The sequence below is a fragment of the Bubalus bubalis genome, chromosome 4 (genome assembly GCF_019923935.1).
Source record: "Bubalus bubalis isolate 160015118507 breed Murrah chromosome 4, NDDB_SH_1, whole genome shotgun sequence".
In the NCBI taxonomy this organism is placed as follows: domain Eukaryota; kingdom Metazoa; phylum Chordata; class Mammalia; order Artiodactyla; family Bovidae; genus Bubalus; species Bubalus bubalis.
Window position 1 is genome coordinate 123553986 of NC_059160.1, and position 20505 is coordinate 123574490.

Sequence of the window (20505 nt, forward strand, 5' to 3'; positions counted from 1 at the left end):
CGTTACTTCACAAGACTGTCCGCTGCGTGTCTCTGTTCATGCTTGCATGCCCATCTTCCTTGCACACCTAAACCTTGTCCCTTCCAGGACCGACTCTAAAGCCAACGATTCCACGAGGCCTTTCCAGACTCCTCAGAATAACACTGCACTCTTCCTTCTTAGCACTCCCAAGGCACTTAAACTACAACACACAGGTTTTTCAGTCTTTTTTTTTTTTTTTTAACACAGTTTGCAATTATTCAAATTAATTTTGCTTAATTCAGCTTGCAACAATTTTGCCTTTAATTTGCTAATTTATTGTTTCAATGTTTTTATTCTCTATTTTCTCCAGTTTTTAAACACATTAAGAGAAAACACACTTAACTTTATCCTGTCCTCCCCACCCCATATTTTAGTCAATGTGAGGCACAGTATTTGATAAATACTTAATACTTAATAAATACTTAAGTTACTTGATAAATACTGTTAAGTCAATTAAATGTGATAGTTTCTGCAGTATCCACATATTATTTTTTTAAAAAAGGAGATTTTTGTCATTTGTGACCCAAGTTCTTAGGTCATATAGCCCACATTATATTTTCTTCATTTAAAGATGTGCAGAAGCTACAAAACCCACTTTGAGTAAATTCATATTTTGTATATCTGACTCCCATTCAGGGGAATCCTAAAAATGTGCGATTTGACAATTCACAGTTCTGATAGTAGCAGAACACTTACTTAAATTAGCTAATGGTTTTGTACCTATTATCCCCATATAGAAAAACAAAACATAAAAACCTAGGCATTTAAAACATTTTAGTAACATGAACATAAGAATATTAAATCATTAAAGAAAAGAAATGAATATATAACAATGTAACATCAATCAATTTTACCCAGTGTAAGAAAAAATGTAAGCTTTATTTTGGTAAGACATTTCAGATTCCCTCAGATCACAGCATACCAATAAGCAAAACATACACATACTGATTTTATACTACATGTCAAGTCCTGAATTCCCAATCCCAAGAAAGCAAGCTGCAGAATACTAGTGCTGATAACAACTACAGGTAGTATTTGAAACAAAAATAAATGAGTTTTCAGCACTTAAGTGAAATGAGGCTTTAATCAAAAAGAGACTTAATTCCACAGGGCGTCTTTTTTCAACAGTAATTAATTCATTCAAGTCTGATTTCAAGCTCAAGTGACAGTGTTATGTTTGAAGCAATTGAGAAAAGGCAACCAACATGTAAGTGGTATAATACAGTATGTACTAGATTTGGGGGCAATCTCTAACTGCATTCAATTTTTAGACCTTGTTTTGGAGTCTAATTAAACAAGAACTAGAGCTCTGACCCCACTTGGAGGAATGCAGTGAAATTGCCCTGTCTTGGCACAAAGGCACGTTACAACATCAATGCTCTTTAATCAATCAGCTAACTGATTCTCCAACAGCATACTTCCTCCAGCTACAACTTTGAGGAACACACAACTTTTACCAGAAGAAAATTCTGTACTTCCAGTTTTAAAAAGCAGACAATTCTATGGAGGCAACCATTTGAATATCTGAGTATACACACTGAGGTTTCTGCAACTTCATGCTGTAAGAGAAGTTTTGATTTCAGAAGTATCATTTCATGAACCCAGCATCAAATATTTACACAATACATGTTTCATACAATATAATTTTAGAAACTTCAAGTGGCATAAAATTTTTATCAAATTCAAGTTTCCAGTGATCTTAAAAAAAACAAAAGGCAGGTTACAACTGTTTTTGATCAACTGAAATATCCAGTCATAGTTATTATCTAGAAAATGCTAAAGTTATGTGAAAAAATTTAGTCAAAGAAATGATTTTCAACCTTTTAAATATGCACAGCTAAACAGAAAATAAGAGGTTTGTCTGGCATATGCGTAATTAACGTCAAGGAGCTTTACAACCCTCAGCTGCTATTAGAAACTATTTCAGGTTTTACATAATTTCCACAGTCTTAATACCACTATTTTCATTCAGATAAAAGAAATGACCTTTTGAAGTCACTGACATCAGAAATGACACTTATGGACAAGAATGATAACTAGAAGCTGGGGGAAAACAGGTCTTAGCAGTTTCTAAGTATGAGGAAGGCCATATAATCAATATACAATAGATACAATAGTTTAATGGGCACTTTTCTGTTTTCCTCTTAGCCACAAAAAACAAATCTCTGCTCAAAGCAGTCACACTTGAGAATGCTATGGGGTCTGCATATGATTTTCCCTAATTTCCTAACCACCCAGACCCTGAAATCCAAGTTAAGTATTTCAATGAAAACTTTTCTCTCATTTGCATGAAGTCTGAGTCACTTTATGTAACCCATACTAAAAGTGGGTTATCTTAACAATGTGTCTTGTTATCTTTATTATTCTTAACATGACAAGGAAAAAAGCTCCAGCTGGAACTTCAGACAACTCAGAAATATGTACAAAAAAAATTTTAACACAGTTCTTTAGATTTTCAAGTAAATGCACCCAAATCAAGTGTTATCAAGCTGCTAACTAGCAGCTACAACTAATGAACCATTTAAATCAGGTTGTAAATGCTTGCTAGACTGTGTTTACAAAAGCTTCTTCTTGAGAACTGTAAGGACTCGAGTATTAGACTCCACACACTAGCTACGTTCATGAAGGAATTCTGTTGACCAAAGTTTACCCTAAAGCCAATTTTCTCAACTCCTTCCTCTCCCCCAAATTGTTCAAACAAATTTTATGGTCCAGAAGAATATGAAGCAGGGTGTTTTATATGGCACTGTATCCTTTCAGAAACCTAACATTTCAGTGCACTGGGAGACTTTCGCCACATACTCTGTGTATTTACAGGTACTGTTCTATCTGCGCCGCATAATCTATACTGTGAGCAAGTGTGTTGAGTCAAAGGATAAGCTGAAACGCTATACTGTGACAATATATTCACTAGAGAGTTAGCATAACTTAAAAGGAAGGCATATTAGTTATTTTAGTAATTCCACTGTTTTTGTTGTATGGGCTTAACATTTTTTTTTCTTTCTTTTGATTTTGCATTTCTATCTGAGAGAGCATCTTTTATTTTCAAGATGTGTTTGAGAGTATAAAGAATATGCTAATACAACTTAATATAAATATAAATAATATATAAGCAATCTATACGGCTACATATAAACAGGTCCAGGTGTCAGACCACTGACGTTGTACTTTCGGGATTCACTCGAATCAGTCTGGAGGCATTTCTCAGGTCCTGGAGTTGCTTGGCAGGTTTCCCCACACCCTCCTCAAACCTTTTTTCCACCACGGGAAGGACTGTTTCATACAGAAAGGATGCGTTCTGTCTGATGAAAGCCTTCTTCTCTGGATCTTGCTCACACCGAAGGCTGTAATCCACATGCTGAACAGCAACCAAAATGATCTCCACCAGGCTCTCCAAAAGCACCATGTGCAGCTCTGGGAAATACAGCTTCAGTGCCTCTTCTAAGAAGCCCATGGTCTGCTTGGTGAAGGCAACCACGGTGTAACTCAGGTTCACCCAGCAGTCATCCCCCGTGTATTGCTCAAAGTTACTCACCCCACAGCTCTTCATTTCCTCTTTGAGTTTCCCCAGGGCCTCTGGAGTCATCAAATTCATCCTCCTCCACATCTCCTCGGAGTTGCGATGCTTAGTGGCTTCGATGATGATTTCTTTGTAGCTATGCAAGGCTCCTTGGATGTCTTTCACCAGAAGGGCGTGGACGATGAAGGTGAGGTCGAGTCCGATGTCGCCCAGCTGCTGACAATGCTCCTTCGCCACTCTGACGCACTCGGCTGCCGTGGAGAGGCTCTCCTTACTGTCGAACACCTGCTTGCTGAAAGCATCCACGAACATGCCCATGGCTGACCTCGCCCAGACGACAAAGGCAGAGTAGCAGCCACTGTCGGTGCCTGCAAAGTCGGTCTCAAATTCCCTGGCCGTCTCCAGAAGGCTGGTAAAGAAGACGTGGCACAGCTTATGAATGTAGAGTAAGGTGGCCCCTTCAATGCGAAGCTGGCGTATTGCAGTGTGCACAGCTGCCGCCCTGTTTCTCAAAAACAGCTCACAAGCCTTCGTGCACTGGCCAAGTCGGATTAGTTGAGAAACTGCCCTGCGGGTCGCCTTGGGACCACCTCTCAGGGACCGATCCGGGGAGAGTTCAAAAACTAGTACCTCGGTGAGCTGGCGGACACGCTCATCCACTCTCGCCCTTAGTTCTTTTACAGGAGGTGGGCTGGGCTTGTCTTCTAGGTAATGGTTCAATTTATCCAGGAGATCAACGGCACCTTCAAAGTCCCTCTGGGCAATACAGACATCCAGGTCTTCAGGCAATTCTTGGATCCATTCCATTGAGAGGTCCACCTTCTCTTCTTCTATCTCGGGAACAGTTGGTTCGTCGTCGTCTTCGTCCTCAAATGGGTTACTGGCCTTGGGGGTCACTTGGGGTGGCCCTCTAGGGGCCGCTGCCTCCTCCTGTTCCCTGCGTCTTTTTTCACTGAGGGCCCTCTTGGTTTCCTCCAGCACTTCCAGCCACTCCCGTTTGATTTTTGCATTTTCTGCCTGAAAAATACGGCTCTCGGGAAACATTAACAGCTTGAACATGTCCTTCATGGGTGGGTTGTCCTTGACATTGACCACAGCCAAACCATCTAGGGGATAGAGGGCGTTGTAACGATACATTCCCCGCCGCTGTGGCAGCCAGGTGGCCACCAGCAAACAATCGTTCATGAGAAAGCCGTGCACCCGCTGCAGCTGGGCCATGTGGTCCGCCTCGTATTCCACCAGGTCACCATTGTACACTAGGTACTGTCCCGGCGTCTCCAGCAGGTGCCTGCAGCCTTCCACCTTCTCAAGCAGGGTGGTGAGGGTTCGCTGCTTTCCTTCCTCGCCTGGCCCAGAACCGTCCCGGGAGGCGCCCCCGGGGCTGGGGAAAAAGCCGGTCTGGCCCCGGAGCTGGTCGCGGCCCCCCGCGCCACCTCCTCCTTCCTCCCCTCCAGAGGCGGCGGCGGCGCCCGCGGCAGCGGCAGCAGGCAGCAGGGTAAGCGGGATGCTCTCCAGGCTGCTCTTCTGCTCCGTCAGCAGGTGGCTGAGCTGATACATCTCGCTCTCCAGGTAAGAGATCTCACGGGCCGTCTCTATGAACTGCCGATAGTTCTGGTAGACGTTGCGCTTCAGGTTCTGTGCCGTCTCCTCCGCCAGCGCCTGGATGCGCTGTCGGTGCTCCTGCAAGTCCCGGTCCCCGTCCGACTGCTGTGAGAGCTGCTTCACGTACAGCCGCGCCTCGAAGCCCCCCGACTCGAGCTGCCGCCTCAGGCGGCTCGCCCCACTGTCTGACATCGCCATCGCCATCGCCGCCCGGACTCACGCAGCCCCTGTCACTACCGCCGTGGCGGGTGCCGCCGCTGTGGAGGCCCACCCAAGCCGGGACAAACTCCAGGGCTAAGGAAGCAGGATGTAAGAGAGACGAATACGCCTGCGTCCGGGACTGAACTTCAGACACTGCGCCTGCGCAAGGGGCCGAGTGCCGGCGATGCGCCTGCGCAGGAACTTCAGCGGCCTAGGACTCCTACGCTGGAGAAGCTACTGCGGAAGTGAGTGGAGGGCGGGGCAGAGTGATATAGGTACTACGAGGTGCTACGCATGGGCGGAGTGTGTCGTTGGTGTTTGACGTTACTCGTGAGCCGTGAGGACGGTAACCAGGTATCTGAAACCTTCAACCTTAGGTTTGAGCCTACTAGGTGGTGTCACGCTGAGTTCTTTTTTTTTAAGGCCCAGAATCTGACTTCGGCGTTTGGAACAAGCTAAGCTCTCGTTCTCGTGCCCGTTTTCCCTGAGTCTCGCGAGATCGGCGAACTGACCAGAAAGCCGGTATCTCCTGGGCGCGCGACTGGGCCCTCAGACCCCCCAGGACGTGGAGTTACCCGCTCTGGACCTCGGCAGCCATGGATGAAGACCTGGTTTTGGCACTGCAGCTTCAGGAGGAGTGGAACTTGCAGGTCTCGGAGCGCGAACCGGCCCAGGAGCCCCTGTCTCTGGTGGACGCGTCTTGGGAGTTGGTGGACCCTACCCCTGACTTACAGGGCCTGTTTGTTCTGTTCAACGACCGTTTCTTCTGGGGCCAACTGGAGGCGGTCGAGGTGAAGTGGAGCGTGCGGATGACGCTGTGAGTCCCGAGCCCCGCTGGGGACGGGGCCGCCGGCGGCCCTGCTGTCTCCCCTCGCGGTCCCGGCGGCGTTAGCTCGGGCTCTGGATTTGGGGCAGGCGGCCCCACAGGGATTATCTTCCTTCCAGCCTCTTCCCTTCTCACCTTAAACGACTTTAAGAAAGCCCCGTGGCCCATCCCGACTTGTAAGGGGCGCAGTGAGAGAAAAGTGTGTTTCTTTGAATCTCACTTCACTAGAAAGGGCTTCCCTGGCGGCTCACACGTTAAAGAATCCGCCTGAGACCTGGGAGACCTGTGTTTGATCCCTAGGTCGGGAAGATCCCGTGGAGGAGGGCATGGCAACCCATTCCAGTATTCTTGCCTGGAGAATCCCATGGACAGAGGAGCCTGGAGGGCTACATACAGTCCGTGGGGTCTCAGAGTCGGACACAGCTGAGCGACTAAGCACACAGCACAGTCCAAAGGCCCTTAACCGTTACTAAAAAGCGAGTTAACGCTTATCTGATTTGTCTTATGGGTGTGCTTTAGGACCCAGGTAAGAGAAACAGCCAGAATCTGCCCCAAGAGAGCGTGCCAGGGACACACCGTGTGGTGTACTTAGCAGTGAGCTCGGGAGTCAGAGTGGGGAAGGGGCTCATGTTCCCATATTTCTGGATCCAGGGGATCTAAAGGGATGCCTATAAAAGGATCCCTTTCTGACACTCCAGGTTTGAGAAATTCTGATTTGAGATAATGTACCCGGTATATGAACAGAGTTAACAAGTAAGTCTAAGAAGTCGTTGTGTACCACTACTTGTTTTTGACTTGATATCAAAGCATCTAAAATAAGAGAGAAGATCTGATACAAAGTTGTGTGTTTAAAGTATCGATCTCTTTCATATAGGATTCCATTATAATTTTGGACATATGCTAATGGAGATCTGGCCTTTACCACTACAACTGATTGAGCATAGCTTGTAGGGAGGAGACAGGGAGCAGCAAAATAGGATTATCTTCAAGCTGTTATAGCCTGGTAAGGGTAAGGGAAGCCACTACTCGGATGAAATACAAGTATCTCCCAACAGAGTGGGTACACTCTCAAGAAAGCCATCCTTCATAGAGTTCTCTCGGTCTGAATTGTCCAAGAACAGTGGATAAGGATTTTGCTCTTTCGTTTCTATTTTCCTTTTGTGTATATTTGATGATTAACAATTTTTGTGGTGGTTGTTTTCCAGGTGTGCTGGGATATGCAGCTATGAAGGGAGGGGTGGAATGTGTTCCATCCGTCTCAGTGAACCCCTTTTAAAGCTGAGACCAAGAAAAGATCTTGTGGAGGTATTCTTTGCATAAACCTGATTCTTAGCTCAGTAATTTAGAAACAGTTATTATTAGACTGCTGTAAATTAACCAGTACATGAGGGGGAAAAATCAGTTTTCCCTTACTGCAAACTTTTATTGTGGGGCAAATAATGATTACCTTATATTCTTACAGTGTTTCAAAGTTGGAGGCTTTCAGGTATGTTAGCTACTTTGATTTTTACAACAATCCTGTTTATGTTCAGTATGTGTTATCCTTATTTTTATAAATAAGGTTCAGATAGACAAAGTAGTTGGTTTAGAAGCAGCCAGAAAGTTAAGATCCAGATCTTTTTATTGAGACACACAAATTTTGATTCTCTTCTGTTCAGCCACCATGGTGTCCTCCCATGACATATAGCTGAGCTGGCAGAACAAACCAATGTGAGGGCACACTTCATATCTAGAGATGGTGATCACTTCTAATAGCTGAATGAAGCAGTAGGAGCCCTCAGTTGTGTTTAGTTGAGTCCAGTAGTTGCCTGGAAATCCTCAAGATATATCTGGCGTGAGTTATCTTGCCTCAATTGTATCACTTGAAATGTATGCACAAGAGAGCATAGGTGGTAGAGGTTGGATGGGAAATAAGTTAAAATATGCCTGGAAATATGTTGTGTAAGGATAACAAAAAGTAGTGGGTTTCACAACAATGTGAATGTACTTAGCACCACTGAACTGTACACTTAAAATAGTTAAGATGGTACATTTTTTGTTACTTTTTTGTAATCATTTTTTTTTAAATACTACTAAATGTTAAAGTAGTACAACAGAAATACTCAATAAAAAAGAAACTAATAAAGGGACAAAACCCAGATGAAATAGAAAGGTGAACATAAAAACAATATCAGTTATTATATTAAATGTAAATGGACTAAACATTCCAGTTAAAGACATGGAATGGCATATGACATTAACCGAGATGTGATTAAAACAAAGACACACATATGTTAAATATAAAAGGATGAGAAAAAGCATATCTTCCAAATATTAGACAACAGAAAATTGTTATGGCTATCTAGTATTAATATAAAGATTTTAAGGGAAGAAGTTTTACTAGAAAAAAGGGAGACATTTTAAAATGATAAAATAACCTATTAAATACAGACACATAATGACCCTAAAAGTAATAGCATAGCTTTAAGCTTTAAACATGAAGCATCAATCAGCAGAAATGAATAAGAGAAATAAGCGATCTACAGTCATAGTTGTAGATAAAAACACAATTCGGTTAGTAATTCAGTGAAGAAGCAGGAAAAAAACACTAAAGCATTTTAAAAAATTAAACAATATGATTAACCAAATCAACCTTACAAGGAGCGCTAATTGGAACAGCCCTAATTGAAAATTGAATTTGTTGCATAAATAATGTTGGTTTAAATAACACATGAATGATTTTTTTCTTAAGGTAATAGGCAAGAAGAAAATGGGAACTATGTGGTAATGCTTCAAGTGAGCATTTGCTGTTGGCAGAAAGTTATAATATAAAATCAGGAGTAAGATGGATGGAGGAATAGAGGGACTGGCCTGTATTTGAAGTAGCTTCCTAAATTATAATGAATAGAATTCAGAAAAGGAGAAAACTTAAACTGGTTAAGGAGGTAAAGAAAAGTTTTACAGATCTGGATTTCATTACTACTAACATCAGCACGCCTACCACTCACTGTATTGAGTACCTACTGTGTGCCAGACTAATCTAGTTATTCTAGAATTTGCTTTTGATGTTTGTTGTTGTTCAGTTGCTAAGTCATGTCCAACTCTTTGTGACTGCAGCCCTCCAGGCTCCTCTGTCCATGGGATTTCCCAGGCAAGAACATGAGTGGGTTGCCATTTCCTTCTCCAGGAGGCGAGCCTAACAGGACAGAATTGAATTCTGACATGTAGACATGGTAGAGGAGACTACTTTTGGCAGAAGGAATGGGTATGCTGTGGACAAAAGTGAGGCCACTAGGCTTATGGCATATTTAGGTCTAGAAGTAGTTGTTTTTGACCATATATATTACAATGGTGGGAAATTGAGGTGTTTGGGGACAATGATGTATAGATAGAGCCAAATGTGGAAAATGGTAGATAAATAAAAATGGAAATGTTCAGTAAAATGCCATGTACCATTTTCAAGACATGTTTGAATTGAACCAAAAATTAGGAACCTAAGTTGTTTTCTCTTTAATGAGAATAGTTAGTATTTTAGAATGTTGAAAAACATCTGAAATGTAGAATGACCTTTGAATTTGAGTCTCAATAGAGTGGCATTGTCTTGAAAAGATGAGAGTTGGTAAATGTTTGATTTCTGCATTTCTTTATTCATATAATTCTATACAACTAAAATTCATTAATGCCAATCTAGTATTTCTGATGAAAATTTAAAAAAAAATTATGGAGGATTATGAAAAAAGCTATGCTTTTGAGGACCTTTATGATTTTCACTGTTTTTAGAATAGATTATGAAATATCAGCCATAAATGCTTTTTTAAACTTTATACCTAAATTATTCCATCCTTGGTATGGAATGAGCAGTAAGTTTTATTGTTTTAAAATTTTACATGATTTAAAATCCTCAAACTACAGAAGACTATACACAGAGAAATCTTGGTCTCCCCCATGCCTCTATTCTGACCTTTTCACCTATAAAGGATACTGTTGTTAGTTTTTTTCCTATCATTCTCTTTTGCCAGTATTTATATCCACTCTTATCTACTCCCCACCACATAGCATACTTCTTATATAAAATGCTGAGTACACTCTTCTGTACCTTGCCTTTTTCTGTTAAAACAATACATTCTATAGCCTCCTCCATATCATTTCATAGAGATACTTTTCATTCTTTTTTATGGCTACATAGAATTCCATTATGTGGCTGTACCATAGTTCTTTCAATGAGGCCCCTATTGCTAAACATTGTTTTCACTCTTTCACTATTGTAAGCAGTGCCACAATGAAATACCTCATACACATGGCCTTTCATTTTAGTCTAGGTGTTGCTGAGTCCAACAATAAATGTGTTTGTAAATATGTTAGATGTTACCAAATTTTCCAGAAGGGTTGTACTATTTTGCATTCCTACCAGTGATCCGTGGTGGCTACTGAGCCAGATTCTGGCTAAATCTGGCTAAATCTACTAGATTCTGGTAAAGAATCTGCTTGTCAGTGCAAAAAACTGGGGATCAACTGGGGTTGGGAAGATCCCCTGGAGGAGGAAATGGCAAGCCACTCTAGTATTCTTGCCTGGGAAATCCTATAGACAATGGAGCGTGGCGGGCTGTGGTCCATGGGGTTGCAAAGAGTGAGACACGACTTCTTGACTAAACAACAACAACAACAATCAGTGATACATGGGAATGCTTATTTTCCCTTAGCTTTACTAATAGTGTCAAACTTTAGTTTTACCAGTCTCAATAAGCAAGAAGTTATATACTTATGTAATAACTCACATATCTGTTTTTACAAATGAAGTTGAGCATTTTTTCATATGTTTATGGATCATTTGTATTTCATTTTCTGTGATCTGTCCATGACATTTGCCTATTTTAAAATCAGATTGTTGATCATTTTCCTGTTGATTTTTAGGAGTGCTTTATAATTTAGGAGTTAATAGCCTGTGAGATAGTTGCACATATATTTTCCTGAGTTTGTTTTTTTTACTTTACTGATAACATTTTTTTTCCCCATACAGAATTTTAAAATTTTCATGTAGCTGAATTTATCAGTCTTTTCTAGTGGATTTTGGTTAATAATTAAAAAGGCTTCCTTGGAACAGGGAATTAACCTGGGATCTACAGGACTTTGGATATTATATGCAAAGTTTTGGGACTGTGTGCTTACATAATTTTTCTAGAAAGATGGTTCATGACTTCTGTCAGTATGTGAAAGGAGCCTGTGATCCAAAGAAGGTTAAGACTCCAGGTAGAGTCAGAAAAGCATTTTTATTTTCAGAAGCACCATAACAAATTAATGTGATTGTTTTTTGTTTCAGACTCTCTTGCATGAAATGATACATGCCTATTTATTTGTCACTAATAATGATAAAGATCGGGAAGGGCATGGTCCAGAGTTTTGTAAGCATATGCATCGCATCAATCGCCTGACAGGAGCCAATATAACGGTATATAAAGCCACACACATTTATGATATTTAGTAGTTATTTATTCAGTATTTCTTGGGATTTAATTAAAAATAGAGAACTGGGTAGAAACAAATACTGTGTTTGAGGATTTCCCAGGGCAAGTGAGGGGCCCAGAGAAGCAGACCGGCTTATCTGGGACCCCATAGTAGAAGACAGCAGTTCTAGTGACATCCCTGAGATCTCTAACCTCTGGGAGCAGCTTGTGCAGAGTTCTTGCAGGCCTGAGTACCTCTCTTCTGGACTATTACTAACATCTCCTAATTAGGTTTCCTCATTGTCTCTTCCTTCAATCTGTCCTATATTCTGCTTCTATTATATGTTACTCCCTTCATCAGAAGTCTGTGACTTGCATTTCTGCATAATGTGGGAGGTGGGAGAGCCTGGGGTCAGAAAGCAGGAAGAGTCAGGTTGCCTACTTCCCGATGCTGGCGCCCCTGATGGTGGGACCTGCTTAAACTCTTCCATGCTTTGGTTTACTCGCACTAAAAGGAGGATGATAACAATCCTTAGGCTACTGGATCCTTGTGAGGGCGAGAGAAAACGCAAGCAAAAACATTTTAGTGCAGTTTGGGTACTAATTAAATTTTAGTTGTCTTTGTTATTGTACATTCATTTTATCCAGTAACCTCACTGTTCCTTTTTTTTTTTACTTTTCACAACTCCCCTGCCCATGTTTCTAACGGAACTTTTCATCTCTGCCTTTCCTCATATAGTCTCTCCCTAAAATGTGCCTCTTCTATTTTCTGTCAAAATGATCTTCATTTTTACAGTGGGATATAACTTCTCCCTCATTTTAACCTCCTCAGCAGATATGTAGCCTTTTACAATGTTATATTCTGCTTTCATACCCCAATAGGGTGGCTCTTACCTATCTTTATACACACCTGTGTATCTTTACACACACCTGCACAAGATGTATAACATAGTGCCTCTACAAGCACTTCAGTTGCTCAGTCGTGTCCGACTCTCTGCTACCCCATGAATCACAGCACGCCAAGCCTCCCTGCTGCTGCTGCTGCTGCTAAGTCGCTTCAGTCGTGTCCGACTCTGCGCAACCCCATAGACAGCAGCCCACCAGGCTCTGCCGTCCCTGGGATTCTCCAGGGAAGAACACTGGAGTGGGTTGTGATTTCCTTCTCCAGTGCATGAAAGTGAAAAGTGAAAGTGAAGTCGCTCAGTCATGTCCGACTCTTAGCGACCCCATGGACTGCAGCCCACCAGGCTCCTCCATCCATGGGATTTTCCAGGCAAGAGTACTGGAGTGGCCCTGCCTCCCTGTCCATCACCAACTCCCGGAGTTCACCCAAACTCATGTCCATTGAGTTGGTGATGCCATCCAGCCATCTCATCCTCTGTTGTCCCCCTTCTCCTCCTGGCCCCAATCCTTCCCAGCATCAGTCTTTTCCAATGAGTCAACTCTTTGCATGAGGTGGCCAAAGTATTGGAGTCTCCGCTTTAGCATCAGTCCTTCCAGTGAACACCCAGGACTGATCTCCTTTAGAATGGACTGGTTAGATCACTTAGCAAGTACTGAATTGAACTGAACCAAAATAAATATTAATTCCTACAGAGATTAAATGCCTTGGTTTGTTTAGTGTTTAGAAATTTCCTTATTTTAAAAAGCAGTAAAAGCCAGTGTGATGGAAAGGGAGAGTACTCACCCTCCATGTATTATTTTCTAGCTGTCAGTTTAATTTTTTAGAGAGCTCATTTCATTACTGGACTGAGGTCCTTTCACATCAAATAAGTGGCTTGCTTTAACACAGTCACATAAAATCCAGATTAGCAAAGGAATTACGCAGTTGCTAGCATAAAAGACTTTTACACTTTAAGCAAAATTCCAGTGTACTTCCTGTTGTTCAGTTGGAAGAGAATTCAGGAGGTTTTATCAGGTAGACAGCCCTTGCTTTCCCAGGTTACATTCTGTTATAGCAGACTCCATGGGGCATCCACATTGAGGACAGTTTTTAGTTAACTGCATTGTTAAAGTTACAGCCCCAGGCTATAGGAATTACAGAAGTTGGAATCAGAATAGATCCAATTCCCTGTCTTTTTTACCACTGAATTACTAGGCGAGGTGTTCTCAACATAAGAGAGAAGGCAGGGTCTTACAAGCCTCCTTGTTCCCAAACCTGTCCTCCAGTCTCTTCTGCGCTTACTATAATTTGCATTGCTTGCATGCTTGCCAAATAATACAATTTGTTTGCTTATAGTAGAGAGATAGTGAATATAAAACTATCTGTAGAGTTACAAAAAGCTTAGTATTGTTTCCCACAAGGGGAATTTATTAAGAGCTTAAAAAAAAAACAAAACTCATATGCTGCTGTTGCTCCTTACCTTATAAAACTAATAACGTTCCACTGAGAGGACAGGAGGAAAAGTTCCTCAGTCATTTGGAAGTATCATTTGTAAAATGGTGCCGTGCCAGCCTCAGTGCCATGTGGGAGGGCTCACCTTCCTTTCAGCCTGAACTCTTCTCTGTCTGTCTGCTGCTTAGGTTATAAGTAAGATTTCATCTAGAGGGTGAAACAGAGGGATCCTGTTCAAGGACTGAAAAGCACATTTAAAGAGAATTTGTCTCAGTGAAGTTTCTCATTCACTCAATCACCAAACACTTACTGAGCACCTTCCTTATGCCAAGCTGGTAATAACCACTACGGATACAAGGATGAGAACATTCAAACACTGGAGAGCTTTTCACCTATAAACAGATACAGTGGTACCCCAGAAAGCTTGTTGTGAGGAAATGAGCAGAGCTGGGCGAATGTGGAGAATGGATTTGGCAGAGGCAGCCTGAGACCGGGTGCTTGTGTGTGGGCCCAGAGTTGATAGGGAAGAGTCCTCCGGAATCCTTTGGTATGGTTACCTATAGGGGAAATTTCAACCTAAGCAGTGGGAACAGTTCTTACTGAATATGACATCCTATAAAATCTTTATCCTAGTTTTTCATCCTTTAGAAATTGGGTTTCTAAGACATACCATGTATAGAAGCTTTTTGTTTTTTTAAATTTGTCTTCTAGTCTCACATTTTTCTATCTTTACATAGTTTATGTAGCACTAAATTATGGGAATCTGCTAATTCCCATTAAAATGAACTTTTGAAGAGAAGCTAAATATAGTTACTGTCTTTCCCAAAACATAATTTCAGAAAACCCTTGAGAAGTTGGAAAGTTTAAAAAAAAAGTTGTGGGTGCTTATTTATTACATATATTTTCTTAAAATTGTTAACTTGCCTACTTAACGCTAAGAACTGTGTGTCGCCCAGGTGTACCACACTTTCCACGAAGAGGTGGACGAGTACCGCCAGCACTGGTGGCGCTGCACCGGGCCGTGCCAGCGCAGCAAGCCCTATTACGGCTATGTGAAGCGCGCCACCAACAGGGCACCCTCCGCCCGTGACTACTGGTGGGCGCAGCACCAGAAGACCTGTGGAGGCACTTACATCAAAATCAAGGAGCCAGAGAACTACTCAAAAAAGGGCAAAGGAAAGACAAAACTGACAAAGCAGCCAGTGTCAGAAGCAGAGAGGAAAGGTAAGTCTGCTTATAGTCTTCCTACTTTTCCACTACCGTGGCTAGTTCTCTGAAGGACACTTCAGAGAACTGGCATTAAGATAAAGCTTTAATTAATGTATTCAAAAGAAAAAAAGGCAAAACAAGAAACTTGGTTTCAACCGAAGCCCATTTTAATTTTTTTTAATTATTTTTCTCTTGTTAGAGATAAAACCCTTTTTTGAAGAAACATTTTTTGAAGAAAAAAAAAAGATGAAGAGTGTTTCTTGTGTAGATGTTTTCAAGTGTGGACTTAAAGTGGAAAAAAATCCCATTGTCCATAAAACAGTGGTAGAAAAATATATTTTGCTCTATATATTTGTGAGAAAAAGTGGGAATAGTTTCCACTGCTAAAATTTAAGGGTAAAGTCCCTTTCCCTCTCCTGACTCACTGGGTCATTAGGAAACAGAAGGCAAAAAAAAGATTGTCAAGGTAAAAACAGTAATTCAAATAACAATGCCCGGAATGTAAGTCCTAGCTACACCCCTTCCTATCAGTTGGAGTCCATCCAAGCAACTTCTGTTGATGTATGTATTTTCATTAGAAGAATGGGAAAAGGATATGGCACGTATATGCTAACACTTCAAGATTTACCCCCTTCCTCTGCAGTTCAGAGTTACTGCCCTTTGAAGGGGTAACCAGGTTACTAAAGTTAGTTTCTTCCCTTGGGAAGTTGTTGATTGGATGTGATAAGGATTCATGGACATAAGCTTTCTCAAATCTGAAACGTTTACTAAGTTGAGAAACTATAGAAGAATTTATGTCAAAAGATTATATCCTGTTTTGTGAGCTGGGAAGATAATGCAGTAGCAGATTTTCCCCATATGGGACACGGTTAAGAGTACTAAAGGCAGTTTTCTTGATAAAAGTTATTCTGCTATTGATATTTGCATGATAGAACTGCTTATCTAAGTATGAGATGGTGTTTTGTTTTGAAGAGAGGGTGTTTTTGTCCTTTATGTGTTCTTGATATCAGAGCTTTCTGACTGCTGAAGGTTGTCCTCCTGTTAATAGAGAATTACAGTATAGTTCTAAGTTAGAACAAAACAGTATTCTTTCATTTGGAAAAACTATCCATTAGCTTAATACTTGTTATGGTATAAATTTTGAATCAAGGAAAAATCTTGCTTCTTTTGCAGACAAACCGAACAGAGGGGAGAAACAGCTGTTAATCCCCTTTACCGGGAAAGGTTATGTCCTAGGGGAAACCAGCAATATTTCATCTGGGAAATGTATCACTTCACATGCTATTAATGAAAGCCAAGAGCCTTTAAGTCAAGACCATTCAGCAAATGCCCTGAGACCTCATTCTAAAACTGAGGTGAAATTTGAACAGAATGGTCCAAGTAAAAAGACTTCCGTAGCATCCCCTGTTCTCAGTACCAGTCATCAGAATGTCTTAAGCAACTACTTCTCTAAAGTGTCCGTTGCCAGCAGCAAGGCTTTCAGAAGTGTGAGTGGGTCTCCAGTGAAGAGCCTCACAGTGGGCGACAGCACTACAAAGTCAGTCTCTTCCGGTTCTCAAAGGAGGGTTACATCTTCCAGGACATCTCTAAGAGATTCCTTAAAAGCCATGGAATCAACATCTGTCACTGCGCCCCAGGATGCAGGTGGGCCTGAAGGTAAACTCCCAAGTAAACGACCCAGGATAGAAGACAAGACTTTTTTTGACCTCTTTTTTATCAAGAAGGAGCAAGTGCAGAGCGGTGGTGGTGGTGGTGTGACGAGTCGTTCGCATCCTCCAGCTGCAGCGCAGGGTCCCAGCGGTGCATGCGGTCAGAGCAGGGCGGTGCACTGTCCTGTGTGTCAGGACGAGGTTTCAGAGACACAGATTAATGAGCACTTGGACTGGTGCCTTGAACGTGATAGCACCCAAGTCAAAAGCTGAAAAAAATCTCTGAAAAATGAACGGGCCTCCAATGTCCACCTTTATTGCCTCACTACTACACTCAGGAATTCCTGACTAATAAGATTTGCAGGTTATAATCTAGTTCATCAATATTAAATGTTCTACTTTATATAAACATATGAGATTGTAATTAAAAAATATTTTGCCTAGAGGTGCTATACTTTTGTTTTATGTACACTGGAGCCCAGAATTTCTTCTGGATGCCTTCATGTATAATTTTTAGATACTTCTTTCTGGCTTTTAAAAGTATTTAAATCTGTTAATCTTTTTATTTTCCTTAAAACATTCAGTGAGGAATTCTGTCAGGTATTTGGTTAAATTGAATATTTCATTATTAATATTAAAATTCGTTCCCAGAACTGGTAATATCCATAGTGTCAGACATATTGACCAAAATTACGAACTAGTTGTTTTAGGGTACTCAAGGTTTTTGGGTTTTTTTCTTCCAAATTTTAACATTTCCTATATTATAAAGATTTTAATTTTTCTGTTTCACTAAAAGGTGGCAGATTTTATAGTAAATGGATATTTATAGTAAATATTATATAGATATTATATGTGTTCTATATATTGATACTTACAGTATCTACTTATAGATAAGTATAGTAAAATAAATTTCTTTTGGAATATCGCTAGTGACAAATAGCTATTGTAATTCTGTAGGCCAGAGCTTAGCTGTTTTTTCAAAATTTTAGATGCTAAGTAATATAACAAAGTTGCCTAGTTCATGTACAAGTGAAACATCATCTGGAAACAGTATTATGAACCGTAAGCCAAAGTTGAAACCATTTAGGAATACCATTTTGCCTATGCAAAGTATTTCTTTTAAAAAAAATTCTTTTTTATGTTACAACAAAGGGACAAAGATAGTTTGATGAAATTTACTTTGTTGTCTCATGACTATAACGCCAGCCTGTTGGCATATTTTCAAGGCCTTAGTTCATAAGTTTTTTCTTTTTCTTTGTTGCAACATGACTTTTACATACATAGGTGCAGCTGGGCTCCCCTCTGTGTGATCTCTAGAAGTTACCCTAGAAGGTGTCCTCATGGGCGTCTCTTCTAGTCAATACCCACAGCCCCCAGGTAACCATTGTTTTCATCTGTCACCTCAAGTTAGTTTTTGAACTTCATGAAGTCGTGTCTTTGTTGCTGTGGGTAGCAGAAGTTCATTCTTTTCATTGCTCTGCACTGCTTGTATGAATATGCCAATTTATCATTCTAATATTAACAAACATTGGCATCATCTGTTTGGGGCTGGCCATTGGTGAACAGTGCTGCTAAGAACATTCTTATTCGTTTCTGTTGAGCATATCCCCAGACTGGAAATGCAGGGTCACCAGGTCACCAGCTTCTGTTTAGCTTCAGTAAATCCTGCCAGTTTACCTACCAGCAATGTATGAGACATTATTGTTCTGTCCTTTTCATTTTTAGCCTATCTCAGTGAGTGTTTATGAGTTTTGATTCTTCTGAAGCATGAAGTTAAACCATAGTATTTAATAAATATTTATAAATGACTTAAAATGTGTATTATGTTGAATATATACATTTATACTCTCATACAAGATCATTTAACAAATTATGTTTAGGAAACATTTTTTTGTGTGCCAAAACCATACAAAGCTCTGGTTCTGTGAAGTATATGATAGCCCACCCATGGCCTCAAGGAGTAGTACAACCTATCGGGGAGTGAAACAAAAGCAGAGTAATTTCAAAATAGTTAAGTACTGTGGGAACTGGAAAGGACAATCAGCCCAGCCCGGGGCTTCAGGAGATGGAGGAGACAAACTCTACACCAAAGTTGAGTGTTCTAGGGCAAGTCAAGTTAGTCCAGAGCAGGATGGGGAGAAAGAGCCTTGCAGAGAGAAGGAACACTAAGGTCTGGCAGCAGTTCTTCTACTGGGAGAACTGAGCTGTTCCAGATGAACAGAGTAAAATGTGAAGGGTGAAATGGTAGAAGGAGAAAGACTGCAGACAGGACAGATTCGAGTAAACCTTTGAGGCTGAAAAACCCATCTATCGCATTCTCCACTTACATCGTTTGTATGGTCCCTGTTAATACACATCTGTTGATTCACGTTGGGGTGGGGCTGTGGGGATCAGGGAGGCTTATACACCAGCCAAGAACATCCGAGAAGTGTTTTGAGGGGTTCACGGTGGGGGCGGGGGTGGGATGGAGAGAAGATGGCTTCCAGAAATATTTAGGTTGTAAAATAAGATTTGGTCAGTTTTAAGGGATGATGGGAATATGTTAACTGGCAAGAAAGTTGAAGTTAATTTAAAATTTGGAATTAAGACTTCATTTCAATATCTAAGAATTCTGATACTCCCAAATCTGCTGTTTTATATTAGGAAAAACAATCAGTTTTACGTTCTGTTGGTTTTTCACTTTTAAAAATCATTAGGGGTCAACTTTTAAATGTTACTGCCCTTCATTTGAAGAGATGGGGAAGGAGAGAAGGGAAGCACACTTTATCCCATGGTCCAAAAGCTCTGAGATTTTATTTTCTTTCCAAAGCTTATGGGAGTTTTAAGTAAGAACGTCACAGTGAAAGAGGCAGGAGCTGTAACTTTCCTCAGACTTAGACTTAGTACCCAGCTGGGATCCTATACCTGGGATACCTGCAGGATCTCCTCACTGGGCTGCCTTGAAAAGAAGCTGAGCTCTTTGCAGTTAATCCTTATTGAGGGGCAGTGGGTTCCTGTTCTTTGTTTTGATTTTTTATCCTTGAGATTATTGATGCCTTTTTGGAAATTTGTTGTATTTGTTGTCGACTAGTAGCATATCACTAGCCATGAAATTAAAAAGACGCTTACTCCTTGGAAGGAAAGTTATGACCAACCTAGCATGTTCAAAAGCAGAGACATTACTTTGCCAACAAAGGTCCGTCTAGTCAAGGCTATGGTTTTTCCTGTGGTCATGTATGGATGTGAGAGTTGGACTGTGAAGAAGGCTGAGCGCCGAAGAATTGATACTTTTGAACTGTGGTGTTGGAGAAGATTCTTGAGAGTCCCTTGGACTGCAAGGAGATCCAACCAGTCCATTCTGAAGGAGATCAGCCCTGGGATTTCTTTGGAAGGAATGATGCTAAAGCTGAAACTCCAGTACTTTGGCCACCTCATGCGAAGAGTTGACTCATTGGAAAAGACTCTGATGCTGGGAGGGATTGGGGGCAGGAGGAGAAGGGGACGGCAGAGGATGAGATGGCTGGATGGCATCACCAACTCAATGTACATGGGTTTAGGTGGATTCCAGGAGTTGGTGATGGACAGGGAGGCCTCTTGTGCTGCAATTCATGGGGTTGCAAAGAGTCGGACACAACTGAGCAACTGAACTGAAATGAGTAGCATATCCACCAGATGAAGTAAAACTCTATTAGACAATTATTATTACAGATTAAATTCTCTGAAAGTGAAGTCACTCAGTCATG

General features: G+C 41.2%; 2 protein-coding genes across 4 annotated transcripts; one reads left to right on the forward strand and one right to left on the reverse strand.

The window, feature by feature from the left end:
* Positions 1-879: 879 nt before the first annotated feature.
* Positions 880-5347, reverse strand: EXOC8 (exocyst complex component 8). Its single transcript, XM_006055537.3, has one exon. It carries the CDS (start codon positions 5345-5347, stop codon positions 3170-3172), a length of 2178 nt encoding a protein of 725 aa, XP_006055599.1. The 3' UTR covers positions 880-3169.
* A 106-nt stretch (positions 5348-5453) lies between these two features.
* SPRTN (SprT-like N-terminal domain) lies at positions 5454-18598 on the forward strand. Of its 3 annotated transcripts, none has more exons than XM_025284496.2 (6): positions 5454-5589; positions 5768-6161; positions 7376-7475; positions 11467-11595; positions 14882-15149; positions 16308-18598. In XM_025284496.2, exons 2-6 carry the CDS (start codon positions 5941-5943, stop codon positions 17054-17056), a joined length of 1467 nt encoding a protein of 488 aa, XP_025140281.2. In that variant the 5' UTR covers positions 5454-5589; positions 5768-5940; the 3' UTR covers positions 17057-18598. The 3 variants fall into 3 exon arrangements, with proteins under 3 accessions (XP_025140281.2, XP_025140280.2, XP_006055603.3); XM_025284495.2 differs by having other exon boundaries at positions 5565-5698; XM_006055541.3 differs by lacking the exons at positions 5454-5589; positions 5768-6161 and adding an exon at positions 6168-6696.
* The last annotated feature ends 1907 nt before the right edge of the window (positions 18599-20505 follow it).

Bases quoted from the DNA above. Each gene is read 5' to 3' on its own strand.
- EXOC8 (XM_006055537.3), bottom strand. From the start codon at position 5,347: ATGGCGATGGCGATGTCAGACAGTGGGGCGAGCCGCCTGAGGCGGCAG.
- SPRTN (XM_025284496.2), top strand. From the start codon at position 5,941: ATGGATGAAGACCTGGTTTTGGCACTGCAGCTTCAGGAGGAGTGGAAC. The intron at 11,596-14,881 runs GTATATAAAGCC...TGTGTCGCCCAG, and splicing joins TGACAGGAGCCAATATAACG to GTGTACCACACTTTCCACGA. The intron at 15,150-16,307 runs GTAAGTCTGCTT...CTTCTTTTGCAG, and splicing joins GTCAGAAGCAGAGAGGAAAG to ACAAACCGAACAGAGGGGAG.